A 19,664-nucleotide genomic window follows, 5' to 3' on the forward strand; every position below is an offset into this window, starting at 1 on the left:
GTCGTCCACCCCCCATCAATGTTTCCAGGTAAATTTAATCTTTCTCCTGAACATCGTCCGTGTTCTGATCACCAAACTGAAGGAGACCCACTGCGCTGAGTCTACGACTTACATGAAGGCAGTGAGAGCCACCCTCATCCTCATCCCTCTGCTGGGAGTCCAGTACATGCTTTTCCCCTGGAGGCCAGAGGGACGCATCAGCCGTGCCATCTATGATTTCTTCGTAAATATCCTCAGCCACTTCCAGGTACGGTCAATAATAAACTGTACATTAGAGTTTGAACAAGGTGCTGATGCTGCTACCTGCCACAGAGACCTATTCAAACCATGGATGTGTTAAGCAAAATGGCAAAGTTAACTATAGCCAATTTTATAATAAAAACCTAAAAAAAAAGATAAGATTTGACCTTTTATGTTACAAACACAGCTGGTGTTTAGCAGAAAGGCTTTTCAGAGTATTAAGTACCATTAAACCCATTTTCATTAAGCAACAACATCAAAGCCACTCTGCTATTGAATTTGAATACGCAAGTGCTATTTGGTTTCTTGCCTATGGAAATTGGACATACAGCTGAATCTTGTGATAGTCAGTTTCAAGTTCACAGGAGTTAGAGAGGAAGAGGCTCTACCACATCCAAGATTCATGGTCACCAAATAAAAGTGATATGACGCAAATAAAAAAGTGATTTTACTTATTAATTTATATTGATTATTTACAGATAATCTTACTGACATCTGTTTGTGTATAAATATATTATCTCTGTCCATTTATTTCACAGGGACTCTTGGTGGCAATTATATTCTGTTTCTGCAACGCTGAGGTACGTTAGAACTATCTTATTGCATGTGTCAAAGATACTATAACCGGCTAAAAACTAACACAGACTTCAGGTAGATCAGTTGTTTTGGCCTGGATAATGTAAAATGTTGTGTTATATACAAGATACTGTCATGTAATGTTGATTATTTTTTATCTAAATACTCTCCTGACCGTCATTGTTGATGTCTAGGCCCAGGCAGCACTGAAGAGGAAGTGGGCTCAGTGGAAGTTCACGTGGGGTAAAACCGGCTGGGTAGGAACACCCCCTGCCAACAAGCTCGTTAACGACCATAACAACTCCTCCATCACCGAAACTAGCCGTGCCACCATTAACTTGGAGCAGCCTGTTGCTGCGCCTTCTGAACAAAACAACCACTTCTTGTCCTACCATGAGAAAGACAATGGGGAACAAAAGAATAACAACATTTGCAGCAATGGGGAGGCAGAAATTTTCAACAAGCCGGAAACCACTTACATCTGACTGGACACAGCATGGAGGTGACACAGAGGGACTGAAGCTGCAGGAAACAGAGAGGTTGCAGGTATATTTTCATAATAAAGCCTAACTGACTGGGCAATATATCTATGTTTATAGTATTTGAAGAGCACTTAAAAAGCATGTGGTTATCACACACATACACACGCATACTTTTGCAGCAACTTCTCCAGTTTTTGGACTCGTAAGAGCTGATGTGAATTCATTTTATGGTGTCATCCTGTTATCCTTGTATAATAATGTTTGTATTCCTAGTTTTAATATTTCCTGTCAGAACAGACAAAGGTGCAAATCTCAAACCTGCTATCTTGTTATCCTAGACGCAGAGCTGTATGTTTGTGTAGTCTGTTACCTTGTGAAGCCTCTGAATGCTTTACCTGTACACCACTGTGACCAATGAATGTTACAGCCCACTTATGTGATCACACATATTTTTTCATGTGCTTTTATCCAGGAAAGATAACCATCACATTAGCATGGAAAGCCAGCATCCCTATTTTGGCTGTTGTTCAGTAAATGAAAAACCTACACCACACTGAGAGAATCATTGCGTGAACAGGATGGAACACGACAAAAGCAGCACAGTAATAGTTCACATTTTAAATCAAGATCTCAGAAATAAGATTTACTCTCAGTCAGAGGAAGTGTGCAACTGCCAAAACATACACTGCTTCATTTGTAGAGCATTAGGGACTAATTTGTCCGGCAAAGGAAAAACACAATAACTTTATAATTGACTGAAGACCAGAATCTTTTGACATTTTTTTAGGACATAATAATATGTAATACTGCATAGACATGGAGCAAATTTCCACATCTGTGGACAAAAAAGATTATATTATTATTATAATTTCTGCCAAAACAGAGTTTAAAAGAACGTTGAGCTAATAACCAAACTGTAGTTACTGCATTACACAATAGCTAAACTAAAAGAACTGCTGTATACCTGTATACCTGATATACAACAATATGGTTGGTAGCTACAGATTTTAGCTGCAGTGGGGTTAAGGATTAATTTAATGGTCACCTATAGTAAAACAGAAATTTAATAGCTACAATCTATGGGCCATGAATAATAAAAATCAAGTTTCTTCTCTTAAACCATCGAGTTAAAAGGGGCAAAAAAAAGCTAACAAGAAAGAACACTAGATACTGTAGATACTGTGTTTCCCTCTGTATTCTGTAAAAATGATTCAAAAACGGTTTCGAGTATAACAGGTTATATGGCAATAAATCTTTTGGGTGAAACAAAGCCTAAAGAAGGCATAACATGAAGGCATTACAACCTTTCTATCTCTTATACAGTTTACCGGCCAACCTGAAAACTTCAACCATTTTGTCTCAGCTTCACTGTTTCTGTAGTTACATTTTTCCTCTTTGTAGGCATGAGCATTGGAAACTAGTCAAATTTCATCTTTGGGTGGTAAAACTAGGTCTTTGCAGGTAGATGTTAAGTTTGGTCACTGAACAGAAGAAATGCTGTATCTACACATTATTGCTGTACAAGTTTTTTGTAAAATTTGTGAAAGGTGAAAGGGCTTTAGTGGCAAACTGTATGTATCTATGTCTTTTGTCCAAAGTAGAACAGCCTAGGTACATGACAGCTAAACATGTGTGTAAACTGGAATGTGGGTAACATTAAGCCTGATCTGACTCAAACTGATTTACATCCTGGAACTAGATTATGTGCTGAACATCGCGGGCAATAACTCTTCTAATTCAAAATAGGAGCTGAGCTGTGAGTACAGGAGAATTACCAGTGAAGAGATAATGGAGCTCTGGGTGAAGCAATCATTTCACTCCTGCTGAATCTCAGTCATTCTCCTCACTCGCTCCATTAACACTAAGGGTCGGGGCATTTTGGCAAAAACAGCACTCAGAGCAGACTGAGAAACACTATGGTGTGTGGAATAGTGTATGTGAGCAGTGTGTGCACAGGTGCTTTTCACAAATAGTCTCTCCAACTTTGTCACTTTGTATTATGACATTAATTTTATTGTAATATGACAGAAGAGCTTGATCTTCTGAAACGTTTCTGTGATGAATAGAGAAAAAAACTTTAATTAGTGTATAAATTGTTAGAAATAAGCGTTTTTTCTATTTCTTATTAACTCCACTTCAGTCAGCATGGGAAGGAGACAATTTGTCATGTGTTTAAAATAGTGTTCCTATTGCTTTGTAAAGTTCTGTATTATTATTGTAGTGGCTGTTTTACTATTTCTAAATGCACAAATATAATTTACTGCCACTTCACAAATTTAATAGTTTTTCCATTGCACATGTACAGTGTTGTATGTACACTGGCAGGCTACAGTACCAGCACCATTTCAATTTCCACTGGAATACTGAGCAAGTCTTATATTTGAAAGTTAACCAGCAGCAAATGTATTTTGGTGTTTTTCCAGGATGCATCCATGCACAACATACTGGGAATACAAATGCTCCAGTGTGGATACAGCAGGGTACACTGATGCATGGGGGAATAAACCACAATTGTGGTAAGAAAACAGCTGAGTATGAGAAAGCTCTGTTAGAGAGCAGTGGTTCTCAACTCTTTCTGTACAGGGTCCCAACCCTGTACACGTCTGCCAATGCTGCCCAGTGGAGAAACAGCTGTCATGGACATATTTGCAAAGAAATTTGAGAAACATTCCAATAAAATGTCAAAAGAAATAGTAAATTCAAGCATATTACTGTATATATATTTTTAACACTGCCATTTATGTGTGGAAATAAAGTTGTTTGAATTTAAACTTGTGGTTTTCAGTGTGAGTTGTATTTCATAATGAAATTATTTAATCTGTGGCACAGTTTGTCTATTTGCTTATCAAGGTTGATAGATGTACTATGCAGCACTTTGGTAGTTATGTGCTTATACTCAAATTTGAGAGGGATCTATTGTCCACTTCACGTCTTCCTTGTTACTTTACACATAGACTTTCATACAACATGTGCATTGCTTTATATTTTATAATCAACAGCAAGTTAAGAAATGAAATTAGCCTCACTTTGACCTACCAGAGAATTTAGATTATGTCATTGCTCTAATTGAATAAAGGATGTGAACACTGCAGACAGGGTATAGTGCCAGTTAGGCGGGACAAAAAACGGTGATCTGCTACTGACTGATTTTGTGTAGTAAGTGGTTGTTTGGCTGCTGCTGCTGAGACACACGGTTCCTGTTTAATACTCCACATGCAAAACTACATGCTATCGGTACATTGTCACACGTAGAAGAAAAGGATGAGGTCCCACCGAGATTTGAACTCGGATCGCTGGATTCAAAGTCCAGAGTGCTAACCATTACACCATGGGACCGGATGGTACCGCCTTGATAGCTTGTTGACTTATGAAACATAAACATACCTCCATATATCGTGTAAATGATTAAAGCTGTTGGTTAGTGGTTCTATAGTACTATCACTATGGTACAGTTGCACCGCTGCAAACACGGCGGATAAAATGAGCTAGCTGTCGTGAACTAGCATAAGTGTATCTCAACGGGAACGGATACGTGTAACGCCGGTGCTCGGTGGGTGTGGAGAGAAGCGAGAACCCTCTTATCTGAAGCTACAAGCTGCCATAAAGATACCGCAGCCCAAACTACTAAAGTTCGCGTTAAGCCGGTGAAGGTAAGTGTTATTTTAACGTCAATCGTAGGCGCCATGGTAAACAAAATAACGGCTAGCTTTGTGTCCTTGTTGCTGAGGTTTACCGACAATATACCACAAGGGGGCAGCAGAGGATCTTTCTTTCTATCTATCTATCTATCTATCTACCTATCTATCTATCTACCTATCTATCTATCTATCTATCTATCTTTCTATCTATCTATCTATCTATCTATCTATCTATCTTTCTATCTATCTAGCTATGACGTCACAGACAAGGTCATGTTTACTGGCCGGTTGTGATGACGTGAAGGTACATTTAAGTATATAGTTAGACAGATAGACAGATACTTTATTCATTCCCTAGGGGTTATTCAGTTGTTAGGGTTCCAGTTAGGGTTATATCATTTAATCTGCTGTCTTCACACTCACAGATGTTTGGTTACACGATGCCTAACACCCCCATCTCGCTCTGCATTTGTTATACCACATATTCTCTTAATAGGGATGATTGATTTTTTCTCTTAAATAAATTCAGATTACCACAGTCGCTGAACTTCTGCATTAAGGTCATAGAAGTGTGATTGGTTTTGCCCCTGTTGTATAGACCTGGATAATTACAGAGCACAGTGGTCCAGCCCCCCCCCCCCCCAGCTTAACAGAGAGGTGCTGTGAGGATACATTCACCTGATGTCCCACAGCTTAGTCTATACTAACAGCTTAATGCACACACTCAACGCTGTCATCACAATCCCTAACATGTGAGCAGACCACTCCCACTTGGCCTGCTGCTCCCTTAGTCCCATTAAAGACCAGTACACACACACACACACACACATTTCACCAGCTAAGTGGGATTAGTGGTTAATCAATGTGGTGCTGGACTTTGGATGCAGGAATGTGAATGAAATCAGTCTGGTAGGATGCAAGGCTATCTGACTTTACAGAATGTCATCACCGATTCAACCTATGCACCATATGCTGGAAGTAGGTCAACCACACAGACAAATTAATTTTGTATGACTATTTGTTTTCAATCTCCCTGCCAGGGAACAGCTATGTGAGTTATAATTTCACACAGTGATCTGACACAATCAACCCTGTATAAGAACACGCTAACAGCAAATCATTTTACTGCTAATAAAAAAAAAAATAATAATTCAAGTCAGTATTTTAAAGTATCATGTGGTTTGGGACAGATGATATGAAACAACTAAAGGGGAGCAAATCAGGATTTCAGGTGTGAATTCACCATATAGGTAAGCAGAATGCATGTTGTAGGCATAGTGACACAAAAGCTTATACAGTGCTGTTTTCTCTTTCCCCCTGCAATCAGTCTGTCTTATTTGGGCTAAATCCTGCTTTCGTGATAATCTCAATTTTTGCCTAATTGGAGAATGACATCGATTGTTTCTGTTCACATTTCTCTTCCTCTTCAACGCACTTTATAGTTACTCTTTGTGTTGAGCTTTATGAGCAATTAATACCATTTATTATTGGTTTTTTTCATGAATCATTTTGTACATGTTCATCATAAAGTATTATCCTTTTTTTTTTTTTTTTTACATGTATCTATTCTGCATCTGCTGCTGTGGCACTTCTATATTGGCTCAGGATTACTGCTACAAAGAGTTTCTAGATCCTGACCAGGGCGTAGTCCAAACAAACTGCTGGTCAGTGGGTCTGTTGATTTACCTTTGGTCCAGTTTTAGATTTTGTTCATTTCAAAAGTTTTAATAAGTTAACAGGACAAAAAGAAAAAAAGGGTTTCTCACCACAAGGAGATCCAAACCAGTTCTGACTGAGCCAAATGATCTTTTTAAGGCTTTTTAAAAAAAATATCTTTCCTTTATTAGATTAGACAAGAGAACACATTACTAACCCTGCTAAACTTCACTGAAAATTACAACACGAGTGAAAAAAACAGAAATAATAGCAGGACATGATGAAAAATTATTGACAATATTAGAATTAATATCACATAATTTGCAATATCAATACAAAACAAAAAATGCAATTAAAGACATAAGAAATTTCAACTTTCTAAAAAAAACTTGTATTAAAAAAATCAAAAAGCACCTACAGCGTCAGCATTTCAGGAATATGTATGCCAGCGAGAGCTTGAAGTGCAAGTACAGTGCAAGAAAGTCATCAAGGATGTGCTTAAGAAAGACAAGCCAGTCATTTTTCAGTCCTCTTACTCATAGACTGGAACAGACAAGGATAATAACGCCAGTTTGACCATAATTGTTTGAGACAATTTCACTGAAAGAAGAAAGATTTTAGTCGTTACATACAAAATATGACAGCAGTTAAAAGCTTGTTAAATGCATCGGGTGAATCACTTCAGGACTTTCTCCTCCTCATTAAATTGAATATCTGAAATGAAATCGGCTGAATTTAACTTCTTTCAAATGCACCTTGAGATTTGCAGATAAATGATTGTCTAAACTGTAGGTGATTTATACCATTGTTACAAAAGATATAACGCTAAAAGCTTTGTTTGAATGTCAGTGGGAATAAACAGGCTCCCAGTTGATGAGAAAATCAAAGTTAGCATCAAACAACATGAGCTATCTTTTTTCTGTCTCTTCAGTTTGATATATCTTTTTTTCTTACCGTATTTGGCCTCAGATGTATTGTATGTTGTTTGCTCTACGGCCATAACATAGTCTGCAGCCATAGGAGCGGCCACCATGTTCACCATGCTGGTCTAGCGTGTTAGCATGCTAACATCTGCTCTTGAACACTGAACCCAAATCCAGCTGAGGCTGATGGGAATGTCATTAGTTTTGTAAGTGTTTGGTCTTGGACAAATTAATATTTTTGGCCTCATGGTGGAAGGATTTGAAAAGTCAAGAGATCACCAAAGTCAGTGGGAGTCATCCACTAGGGACCGTGAATATTTACACCAACTTTCACAGAAAGCTATTCAATAGGTGTCAAGATATTTCAGTGTGGACGAAATAGACCGACCAGCCTGAAGAGCCATGCTGCCGATATGGTTACAAAGCATGTTTATGCTGTTAATATGACTCTATGTAACTAAACTGAGTCTTCCCAGCCAGTATTAAGGCTTTGATGACAGCGCCCAGTCCCATATAGGACTCTGGGTTTCCTTACGATGGCTCTTGAAACCTGCCTGGGACCATTTATGAGATCATTTCCATTTTCCCCCAATAAAAGATATATAGAGCTATTTAGATATGTGCTAATTTATTGTTTGTTTGTTTTTTTGTCATAGTTAACATAGATTGCACATACTACTGTTTCCTCTCAGTTAACAAGAGCCCAGGAGCCCTTCCTTTGATTTAACTTCACAGGCTACAACCAGCAGAAGCATGTGTGATTTTGCCTGGTTCGGTTTCAACGGGATGAGATTGACAGACGGTGGTTCCTGAGCTAACCGCTGAGAATGTTTGTTATTGGTTGAAAGATTTATTTTGGCGATGAAAACTGGACACAGAGTGTATCGGAAACTTTAGCTTTAGCTTGTTTTATTTACCCCTCCAGTCTTTTCTCAGCTTACAGTGTTCCCAAAAGTTTCCCTCAAGATGAAGTGGTGAATGGAGCTTTTTAGAAAATGTGTTTACCGCTGTCAGTGGTGTGCACAGACTATTTAAGGGCCAGGGGTCAAAAAAAGGGGCAGAAGGCAGGGTTAAGTTTAGGTTTACTTAAAGGTTTCATTTTTGTGTTAATGTCAATGGGGGGGTATTTCAGATAACCTCAGGAGCTCCGGGGGCCTCTCTAGTGTCACACTGGGTGTGCACGAACAGTGGAAGTGTCTCATCAGGGCAGTGGCTGAGTCTGGTCTAACAGCAAGTTTCAGAAAAGTCAATTAGAAAACAAAAAGGACAGAGACGCAGCAAAACTAAATGATAACGTGTAGTGAAAACAAAACAGAAGCAAGACAGACTGCATTCAAAAATGTAGCCCTCATCTGAACTTTAAACAGCTTGGAAAATACCCCCATCTCTGGGTCCAGGTGCGCTTTACAGTGTCTCCTGTGGTTTTTCTTCCATCTGTTTTATAACTGTGCAGCCTCTGTCCTGAAATGATAACACACGCACTCCCATTTTGGCTTTATAAAAGAAGCCTCCCAAGCCATCATGCATTTTTTTCCGAGGCCTTCTAATGGTGTGTAGCTCCAGCACTGCTGGTACTGCAGGTGCTACAAGGAAGAGGAAATGCTGGCAGTCTCCAGCGAGTCACACATGAATAATATTGTTTGCATAAAATGATTTATGGGTCAATCAGTCATTTGGATTTGGTTTTATGCAGAGATTCATACAGGATGAAGCATACTGATTTCGGGGATTCCCTGACTTCTCCTCTGGCACCGCCATGAGTTTGACATTTGAGGTTGTAAGTGAAATGTCTCAGCAAGTAATGGATGGACTGGAATGTAACACTAACTGCAATAACTGTGGTGATCCCTTAAAGGTATAATATGTGATATTTTCCACATTAATAGCTCTAAAAACGACTGTAACTATGTTGTATTTTTTTGTTCATTTGTGTAGCCTATGTACTTATCCCAAATGTAACGCTCCATTTCATTTGGTCACACCTCAGTGTCGTCAAATCCCCTTTGGTGCATGCGTTAGCATTTTGATTGTCTGCCAGAAGTGATCAAAATGGACTTTTTATCCAGTTTTAAGACCTGTTTTTACTTTTTCCTTTTAGATCTGGGTTACTTTTAAATTTTAACCAGATGAATGATTTCAGTCATCAGACATGTGGATCGTACTTTATCAGAAAAATAAACTGTGCAAGCATTAGCAGCAGCTCAGCTCGCTGCCCCACTGAGATGTCCCGTGTCTACTAAACAGTGTTGGAGAAACACAAAATTTTTATGTGAAACTTATATTTTCAGTGTTTTTAATGGATTTAATCACAGTGTCTGTTTTGGAATAGAGGAGACCTCTGTGGATTATTCAGCTCCCAGTAAAGACCTCCTGAACGGCTGACACTGAGGGAATCCTCCCTGGGAATAGCTGTCTGCTGTGATGGCAATGGTGGTAGCCTGATGTCTTTAACGTTCCTTTTAGTCTTGTTGTCAGTTTTAACGTGTCCAGTAGTTTGGATTCATAACAAAATGAATGAAATTCCCATCAGCCTCAGCTGTAGGCTGCTTTGAGTAAAGTGCTATCAAGCAATTGTTAGCATGCTTTTACACTAAACTAAGATGAACATCAGCTTGTTAGCATCGTCTTTCTAAGCATGTTAGCCAATTAAGCCGGCATTCAGCCAAAAGCACCACTCTGCCTGAATACAGCCTCTCAGTGGCTGTAGACTCTTATCCTATTTTCAAATTCTATTTCGGTGACATTGCTATTTTCAACAATATCAAAAAAAGATATATAGTCATAGTATTTTTTGTCATATTATCAGTGTCTTCTAGTCCTAGCAAAAAGGTCCTTGACAAATTTTGTCACAGTGTTTGTCAAATGAATCACAGTACAGTTTATTTATAAAGAAAGTCAAGAAACCTAATCTGTTACCGCAGTGTGGTTTTTAAAATGCCAGCTAATCCTGTGGGTCTGAATCACTTCTACATCCACAAAAATCCATGTGGTCACTTCACAACAAAGGGCTTCTGCTAAGAGGCAGCAAGTCTAAAGAATCATCTCCCACTCCTATGGTGAACCCTTGTTAAGACCACCCCAGTGTACCGAGCATACTAATGGTGTCTGCTCTTCTCTGCTGTGGCCTGGCTGCGACTGTGACCTCTCATGCTTGGATGCTCTCTGATTGGGTCCTGCAACCTGACTTCGGCCTGGCAGGAAGGCAGGGATAGTGTTTATGTAACACACACACAACCTTAGATTAGCACCTTTGGAAGCCTGCCCTCTTCTCAGCCTGAGTCTTGCTGTGTAATCTCTTGATCTCATTTTGACACCTCTCTCACTCTCTGTTATTCCAGTTAGCAGGATGTGGTCTCATGGTGTTCAGCATCTCCTTTTTTTTTTTTTTAAGTCGCTTCAGTTTGCTAATTTCTTCTTCTCTCATATTCTGATGCTTTCATGGTGACATACAATATATGAGCGAACTACAACCCCCCTCCTTCATTTTTCCTTCACTTCCCCTGGGCTGTGGTTGGCCTTTTCCCTCAGTGTCTCCAGATCTTTTCCTTGTTCATTGTTCCTTCCATCATCCCACCCCCCCCTCTGCGTTGACATGCAAAGTTCCCTCACTGCAATTCTGTCACATGTGATCTAGTCACTCAGTGTCCTTGTTTCACGCCCGCCTGGCCATGGCGAGAATCACCCCATCCGACTTCTGTAGAGGTGACAGCAGCAATGTAAAGCAAACAAAAACACTTAAGTTGAGTCCACAAGTCTGGTAGACTGAGTTGCGGTAGAAGTCACTGCAACAACGCAGTGAAAATTAACGAAATCCAAAGATCAAGCTCTTTTCTTCAGATCATGTGCTCAGATTTTTTTCTTTATCGTGTTTGTGTGTACTGACGGAACTGACTGAACAGTTAAAGTCAGATACAGATATTTTTTGTTGTTACTGACAACTGCCGTCTTGATATAATGACATATTTATGATCGCTAGAAAACGTGATGTGATGTGTCAGGATAAGGACATAAATACATTTTTATGGGGATAGCAAGCTTTAACTGTTACTGTGAGCATCACAAAATTGTAATTTGTTCCCCTTAAAGAGGCCCAGAACAAATTCAATCCAGACATAATCAATGAGGAATTGTCTTATTGAATATTTGCCTCTTTTGTGTGCGATGTTGTGAACATGTGAAGACAGCTTGAGACTCTCAGCAACTGAATGTGTTCAACATGTTATTTTGTCGCTGTTTATTTCTGTATCATCTCCATCTCTCTGCATGACTGCAATTTCGCAAAGAGGACCACACGAAGGTTTTATCTGATAATCTAATAAAAACATGACATTGGATACACAACGGCTCACAATAAATTCTCCACTCATAACTGTGTTTAATTTGTTCCAGGACTGTCCTTGGTTCCTGCCTCAGTGCTTGCTGCCATATCGCTGTCCTGCACCTCTGCCCCTGTTTTGTTAGGACTGTCTCGTATATTTACCTTCTGTGCTGTAATCAATGTATAGAATAGATGGCGGCGGCAGTGCTTTAAAAGGATCATTATTAACCTATCCTGACACTTTTCTTTGTGAGTGTAGTGAAAGGGCCTGAGATTAACCCCCGCCACATCAGCAGTTACTTTCAGACCCAGTCTCTGAATTGCAACACATATCAAATATAGAATGTGAGAAATGTTTTATAACGCAGCCACTGCCTCCTTCAGGGGGTAATTATCAGATAATAGTAAATAATATTTCCTTGTATTTCCCGCTTTTCTCGACCAGAAGCATGAATGTGTTAGGAAAAGTTGATACCATTTTCCAAGAGGACGCCACATTCTCCCTAAAGTTGATCATTGTGAGTGGCTGAAAAGGTTTTTCATGCCTCCACATTTTTGGGCCCAAAGAGCATGAACTTTTTTTGTTTGAGACTGATGGCTCAAACTGTAATAATACAAAGAGTGATTGTGGAGAGGTTGTAAAACTTAGAAAAGTGTATTTATTGTTTACCAGCCATTTCTTTTGTAATTGTCTGTGGGAAAAATTCTTCCCGGGCTCTGTGGTGCACACCCGACCTGCGATCACTAAGCCAAAACTGCTGCGCAGCGTACTGCTGTTGATGGGGGCTTGACCTTAAGGAGGAGACGGAAACATGTTTTTCACCGTGGCACTGTACATTTCATCATACACAGCACATAAAGAGTACTGTCTAGACCTGCTCTATTTGAAAAGTGCCTTGTGATTTGGCAAGATAAAAATAAAAATTGAATTGACTTTATAACAGAAATAGCACATGTGCAGAAGACACTAAACTGATAGTTACATAGCAACATCCAGTGTAAGTTTAGCTACTATTTACAGCCTTTCATAACTAATCAAGAATGATGAAAGAACCCTAAAAGTATTTTATTGGTTATAAATTCAATAATCAATAAAAATAATTCAATATAAATTCTATGTACAAGAGATAATGTCATATTTCTTTATGTGCTTAATGCTTGCGTGATGAATATGCTTGTATTAACAGAGACACATTGATGCCATCAGTAACATGATTGAAGTAATAATTGAATTGAGCTCATTTCCTGGCAGCATAAACTAACAATTCTCCATTATGATATTTCACATCCAAAATTGTGCATAACAGTGTTTTAATAGATGGTATCAAATAACTAAATGCAAACATGTGGCCTAATAATTTATCAGTTAAGTTTTGTAAACATAAATATGTTATTTTATAGTATATTTATAGCCACTTTATACGATGTCATTCATGTAGAGCATTATGTTTATCATAAACATACGCAACTTCTAATATAATTTAATCGACTGCATATTAGTTATTATAAGTAATTAATTAATTGATAAATGTACACACATAAAATTGTAACCACATGTAATATTATCGAATAATGCTATAAATCCATCCTTCCATAATCTGTGCTGCTTATCCCCTGAGAGTCATGGGGGGTGGGGGGGGGTGGGGGGGGGGGGGGGTCACCAGTCTCATGCTATATAAGTATACTTAATTCTAACCATGTGTTGAAAAGGATAAATAACCCACAGAGTGGGTGAGGTTTTTATGAGCTACCTGCTTTAAATTTGGTTTCAGTCTTAGTCAGCCTGACTAAATTTAATCTGAGTCACATACCAGGCCCAGAAACAGGCCTGTGACCTATTCTGGGTCCCAGACTATATTTTAAGAAGACATACTGTTCTGTAACACAGACAGCTGCTGAACACATTTCTGGTTCATCCACGCACACACACACACACACACACACACACACACACACACACACACACACACACACACACACACACACACATACACACACATGATTCTTGATTCCTAAACTGACACATTTATGTGGCCCTCATTCCCTAAGTGCCCTATTTCCTCAGCATTAAATTAAATTAGGTGCTAAAAAAACCCCAGGAAACAAAAGTTATGAAAAAAGTTCACATGGGAAGTAATGACCCACAGACCGAAGAACAGACATTTTTTTATGGGATAAAGTCAATTCTTTGACAGGCGTCACAGACTCTTAAACAAAAGCTATTTGATTGAATAGCATTTAAATAATACACTCAAATCAGTGTCTGCCCTGCTAATTTCTTTTTTTGTCAGTCCTGTGTAATGGCATTTTTTGCAGATGCAAGACTTTTATCCAACAGCGTCATTATGCATCCTCACACTCCAGGAGCCACTTACCAATGGGAGGCTCACTCCAAAAAGAGCACTATTCAAACACCACGCAACACAAACACTGCTCATTCATTCCTGCGGAGCAGAAAGAGCTCTAAATCTGTCTGAAGCTGTGTTTTTGCTCCCAGACTCCCTCCAGGTGGGACGCCTCTGATAAAACCCACAGACTGCACACTGTACCGAGGAGAACTCCCACAGACAGGCTTATACTGTAAGCAAAGACTCTGTGTGTGTGTGTGTGTGTGTGGTTGTGTGGTTGTGTGTGTGTGTGTGTGTGTGTGTGTGTGTGAGTGAAGAGGAATTAGTGAGACTGTCAGACAAATAAAACTGAGACATAAGGAGAAGCGTGAAGAGGAAAACACATGTATATGCATATTTAATGAGTCACTTTAATGAAGCTGCTTTACATTAAAAAAAAAAATCAAAATTATTACACATTTATTACCAAATATACTTGTGACATTTCTTGATTCAGATGATATGCGTTGGTATAGCTGGAGGAATTTGCTGTATTTTTAAAATTCTCAAGAATACAGCTACTGACTATGTGGATTTGACTGTTGACCAGACTAAATGACGGGCACAGGGTTTGGTCATGTGGGACAGAGCTGTCAAGGGTTATTGCTGAAGCCCTGCACAGAGCAGCTGAGGTAGAGACAGATAATACTGGTGCACCATAGGTCAGATTGGTTTCTGGGAAGGAGAAGTCAGTCAGTCTAATTGCCAAACCATCATCATTTTTTTTTTTTCCTGTACAAGTAATAAATTGCACTAATGATATACAGGAAGGCTGCAGACCGCTGGGCATGAGGGCGTAGACAGGAAGTCCTAATTTTCAGTGTTATCCCCCAACTTTATGTCCAGGCAGCCAGTGGTAAATGATAAATGGACTGCACTTACACAGCACTTTTTTACCCCTATCCACCACTTAAAGCAGTTTACAATACTTGCCACTTTCACCCATTCACTCACACATTCATACATCACACTCTTGACACCCCCTACCTCCTACCCCCCATTAGTAAGTGCACTGATGATGCAAAGCCACAGATAAAGTCACATCTAGATTTGATTATGCAGAAGTATATCACTTTTTAGGTCAACTCACCAAAAAAGTAAACATCCATAGTAACTCAAGGTCGTTTGATATAAAAATATATATCTAGCTGCAAGGCTGGTAAGGGAGAGCACAGGTGAAACTTAAGTGGTTACTGATGGCTCAGTTCCATCAAGTGTTTCAGTAAACCACGCCAGTGAGCCAGCATGCACAACACCAGGAGTCTGGAGCTTGGTCATCTAAATGGAATGCAGTCACCTCTGATGTTATCAATTACACGTGTGTTGGTTCTGCTATGACGTGCCAAAACATGGATAAGGTCTATAGAGCTGTTCACATCATTGTCTGTATGGTGCGTATTTATTTATTGGCACAATGAAAAATAAAAAGATATGAAATACATTTATTTCATGAGTTTCTGTTTTGGTTTGTATCATCTCAAAACGTAACCTAGATACAATGCTGGAGGAGCAGTTGCTCCTGGGATTCCCCTTGTCTGAGTGGTTTAGAAAGTCTCGGGCTGTAATCTGTTGCAGGTTAGCTAAGGTTAAGTTGTTTGCCAACAGAAGAACAGAGTAAATGGTCTCATTTTAGCTCTTTAAGACTTGTGCGACCACACACCGGACTTCATGCTCTTGATTTGTAAGAGGGCCACGTACAGGTCTGTGGTGACTAAAAGCCTCTGAGCAATCACAGAATTTTCAACCAAGATGAAAGATTTTCTATTTTTATTCCTCCCAAATTACAAGAAGTCAGTGTTTCCTGCCGGTGTGGAAAAGCCTCTGTAGACCATCATGAGACATTAACTTTCCACTGAAACCCAGACTAATGAGGTTTCTTTGAGGCTGGCAGCTTCTTAAGAGAGGGTGGGTGACCCCCTGCAACCACTCAAAGGAAAGGAAACTCCAGGGTACTAGATAACTAACTAATTACTAAGTACACTCAAAGTCTTCATCATTTATAATAGAAAGCACCATTGGTGCCTACCAACTGAAATAATATTTTATGTGTAAGTTTTTGCTTGTGAGCCTTTGTCACAGGTTGTATGTCTGTGAGTTTTAAGCTGTGCATTGGAAGAGATATTATTTGTTTTGTTTTTTTACTGTGTGTGTATGTACTCAAAAGCAAACGGAAAAAGGTTTCTGTTTTCTCATGGTTAAAATCAGTTACATTCTTCACATGTTTATCTGACTGTGTTTTATCTCTCTTTCTCATTTTCTTCCATTACAGAAATGTGATACATGACATATATGTCTTTATATCAAGAACATGTTACCTAGTAGGGGATATAATATCATCACATACAGTATATACATCCTCTTGCTATAAGAAGATCCACGTTTATAAACATACATATATTTAAAATACCCATAGTGAAATTTCTGTGTGTACATACATTAAAAATATCTATGATTAATTTGCATATGGTTTAACATGTTGTGAGCATTTATGCTAACAATATATTCAATTTATATATGTTTATAATAAGTTTATTAAAACAACATAACAGCATTATAACTTATTAATTTTAATGTTTTTAATGTCCTCCCATTCTAGAACAGTGGTCTCAGACTTTTTGAACCTACTGTATATAATATCAGCATATAGAAACAGGCTCTGGGATGGATATATATTTATATAACATATGTCCACAATATAAGCATACATGCATTAACATACATATTTGTATGGCTACACATATATGTCAAAATATGAAATAGTTCCAATTCCTAATAGGTTTTATGTAGAATTTTACATTTATGTTTTATTTTAATATGTACATATTTTATATATGGAAATTCAATATATGTACATATATTATATTTGTGTATAGGTTTTTTTGCTGTTGTAGCATTTTCTACTTTATTATTTTCTTTGGTTTGCCAGTTTGTAAAGTACATGGAGTTTACTTGTGCCTTAGAGTCCCAGAAATAACTGCAGTAACTAACAATATATAGTTCCACCAGTAAACACATAAAATTGTTCGTAGACTCAGTGTTAATCATTAATCTAAAGTGGACTGTGTAGTAGAGTAAATACATAATGTAAACTATGTAAAGTGAATATGAACATAAGTACACAGTCACTGTAGTTAGGTACATACATTAAGTGAGCAATACATTAAGTGCATAAGTAAGTAAATAAATACATCACAGAGTAAGTGTGTAGTGAGGTGGTGGGTAAGTACATACAGGAGAGATTATGTAATAAAAAAAACCACACAAGTAGACATACGTCATTACACCCCAGTTAATAGGAATGAATGCAGAGTATGAACAGTTAAAAATGATATAATTACACAGGCATGTATGTAATGAAAAGTTCAGTTTAAGGTAATTGTGTGCGTGCTTATTGCAGTGTCTGATTTCTGAGTGACAGCAGTGTCTCCTCCCCCTCCTCAGGCCTCCTCTGCACACTAGCGTGCAACAAATATGACGAGCAGGGACACTCTTAGTCAAACATTTACCCAGGGCAGGTCAGGGAGCTAAGAGTGCTGTCTGGGGGAGCCTCACCAGCCCAGTTTCTATTCTCTCTCCTAAGTCAAGTTGTGCGACCGCACATTTAAAATGTTGCCTAAATTAGTCTTCATCAGACGTTTACATGCAAGTTTATTTATTTATTGTTTTTTTTTTATTGCTATACTTAATCTTAACCATTTATTCACAGGTTGATTAAGCTTGTTTTATTCTGTCCTCCCTGTCACCTATGTATGCACACACACACGCACACACACGCACACACACACACACACACACACACACACACACACACACACACACACAAACAACTCCCTTTTCCCCCCTCACATGAAAGATTTAACTCGAGCATGTCAGGGAGCCTATTGCTTTGCCTGAAGAACACCAACAATACTGCGTCTCCTACTTTCACCTCCCAGGTTTTTAAAAAACTCATCGTTTAAAAAATTCAAATCCAGTCGGCTTTCGTTACGCAGCAGTTGGGTGGTTCCATAGCAGCGACAGCACTTCATCATCAGGGCTGTAAATATGAGGCCTGGATGTAAAGGGCAAAGTGCTGCTTGTGCTGATTGTTTGAGTGTTTTGATGTGTGTGACTGTATACCTCATGCCTGTGTCATTTTATAGACCTGTGTCTGTGTAATCTGTGTAGAGTATGTGTGTGTGTGTGTGTGTGTGTGTGTGTGTGTGTGTGTGTCTCTTTGTATGCCGGTGTTGCAGGCTTGAGTCAGGAATGGTTGGCAGAGTAGTGTGTAATTTTCTATGTATAACCCTCGCTCCGAGTCATTACGCTCAGGGTTGCCAGTTTAGGTTTTTTTTTTGTTCTCTTTTTCTGATGTGATCTAAACAGACACCTCACACAAAGCAAACATACACAGAATATTGTATCATTGATTACTATATACTTCAAATGTATGTGTCCACTTCAGGGAATGCATATACACTGTATACTTTGCTATTTGGCCCCAGCATGAGCTGGAGAAAACTGACACTTTTTCAAGTCTTCCTTCTTCTTTCTTTCTTCTGAAACCCCCCCCCCCCCCCTTCCCTCTGTCTTTGTCCCTCTGGGGAAATTATTCAGTATAATGTAGAAAGCAGTTGAGCTTATACAGATTTGCACCTGTTGTCTTGGAAGGAGAACAAAAACATCTAAAAACAACTTGTACTTTACTGGGGTATGACCGAAATGAGAGAAGACATAATGTAAGCACTGCAGTGATAACCTATAGGGAGATCCCAGTAATGTACAGCCACACACAGACACACACACACACACACATAGATCCTACATAATCATCCATCCATCCGACTGCGCTTATAGACATGCAGCCGCCATCTGCTTGCACACACGCAGAGGCTAAAGACAACAGAGGACAAAGTCATTGGGTATAACGAGTACGGCTGCATCTAGCTGTTATGTTAACTGCACATTAGATTTTTCACATTATTTATTATATTATATGTACAGTAACAAAATATGGATAAAAGCAGCAGCATCTCACATTAGAAAACCTGGAACTAGTGAACATTTTTGTTGAATTACTTAAATCATTGAGAGCTAAAAGTCAATGGACAAATATAGCATAAATTATAGGTTAACTTTCCCTGGCACCTGCGGGTAGAACACTGAAGCTACAAGATGTTGCCCGCACCCAGTGGTTTTTTCCTTTTTTTAATTTACTGCTGGATTATTTATTGAAACAAAATGGTATCATAATCTAGTCAACAGCTCTTTTTTAAAGTAACCATGTAACCATGAACCAGCTCAAAATAACATATGTAGATTGGTTAAATAACCCATCAGTAATATACTAAATATCTGTAATACATTTGGTCGAAACAATCCATGGAAATTCACAATATTTATCTGAATGGAATATTTGATGACCCCAACCCTGGGGGCAGTTGCAACATATAAGAAATACATTC

General features: G+C 38.7%; 1 protein-coding gene and 1 non-coding gene across 3 annotated transcripts in view; one reads left to right on the top strand and one right to left on the bottom strand.

Annotated features, from left to right (window-relative positions):
- The window catches only part of calcrl2 (calcitonin receptor-like 2), a 30,125-nt gene extending 26,056 nt beyond the window's left edge, over positions 1–4,069 (top strand). Inside the window, exons 11-13 of one of the 2 annotated variants that reach the window (XM_071475480.1) lie at positions 29–247; positions 780–821; positions 1,011–4,069. In XM_071475480.1, coding sequence (XP_071331581.1) covers positions 29–247; positions 780–821; positions 1,011–1,301 — 552 coding nt within the window. In that variant the 3' untranslated portion in view covers positions 1,302–4,069. The remainder of the gene's footprint in view (positions 1–28; positions 248–779; positions 822–1,010) is intronic. The other variant, XM_071475481.1, reaches the window with a different exon arrangement.
- A 493-nt stretch (positions 4,070–4,562) lies between these two features.
- trnaq-uug (transfer RNA glutamine (anticodon UUG)) lies at positions 4,563–4,634 on the bottom strand. Its single transcript has one exon. It is a non-coding gene; the product is annotated as a tRNA-Gln (tRNA).
- Positions 4,635–19,664: the final 15,030 nt, after the last annotated feature.

The sequence above is a fragment of the Trachinotus anak genome, unplaced genomic scaffold (assembly GCF_046630095.1).
Source record: "Trachinotus anak isolate AG129_WGS33_773 ecotype Australia unplaced genomic scaffold, CSIRO_AGI_Tana_v1 ptg000004l, whole genome shotgun sequence".
NCBI classification, from domain to species: Eukaryota; Metazoa; Chordata; class Actinopteri; order Carangiformes; family Carangidae; genus Trachinotus; species Trachinotus anak.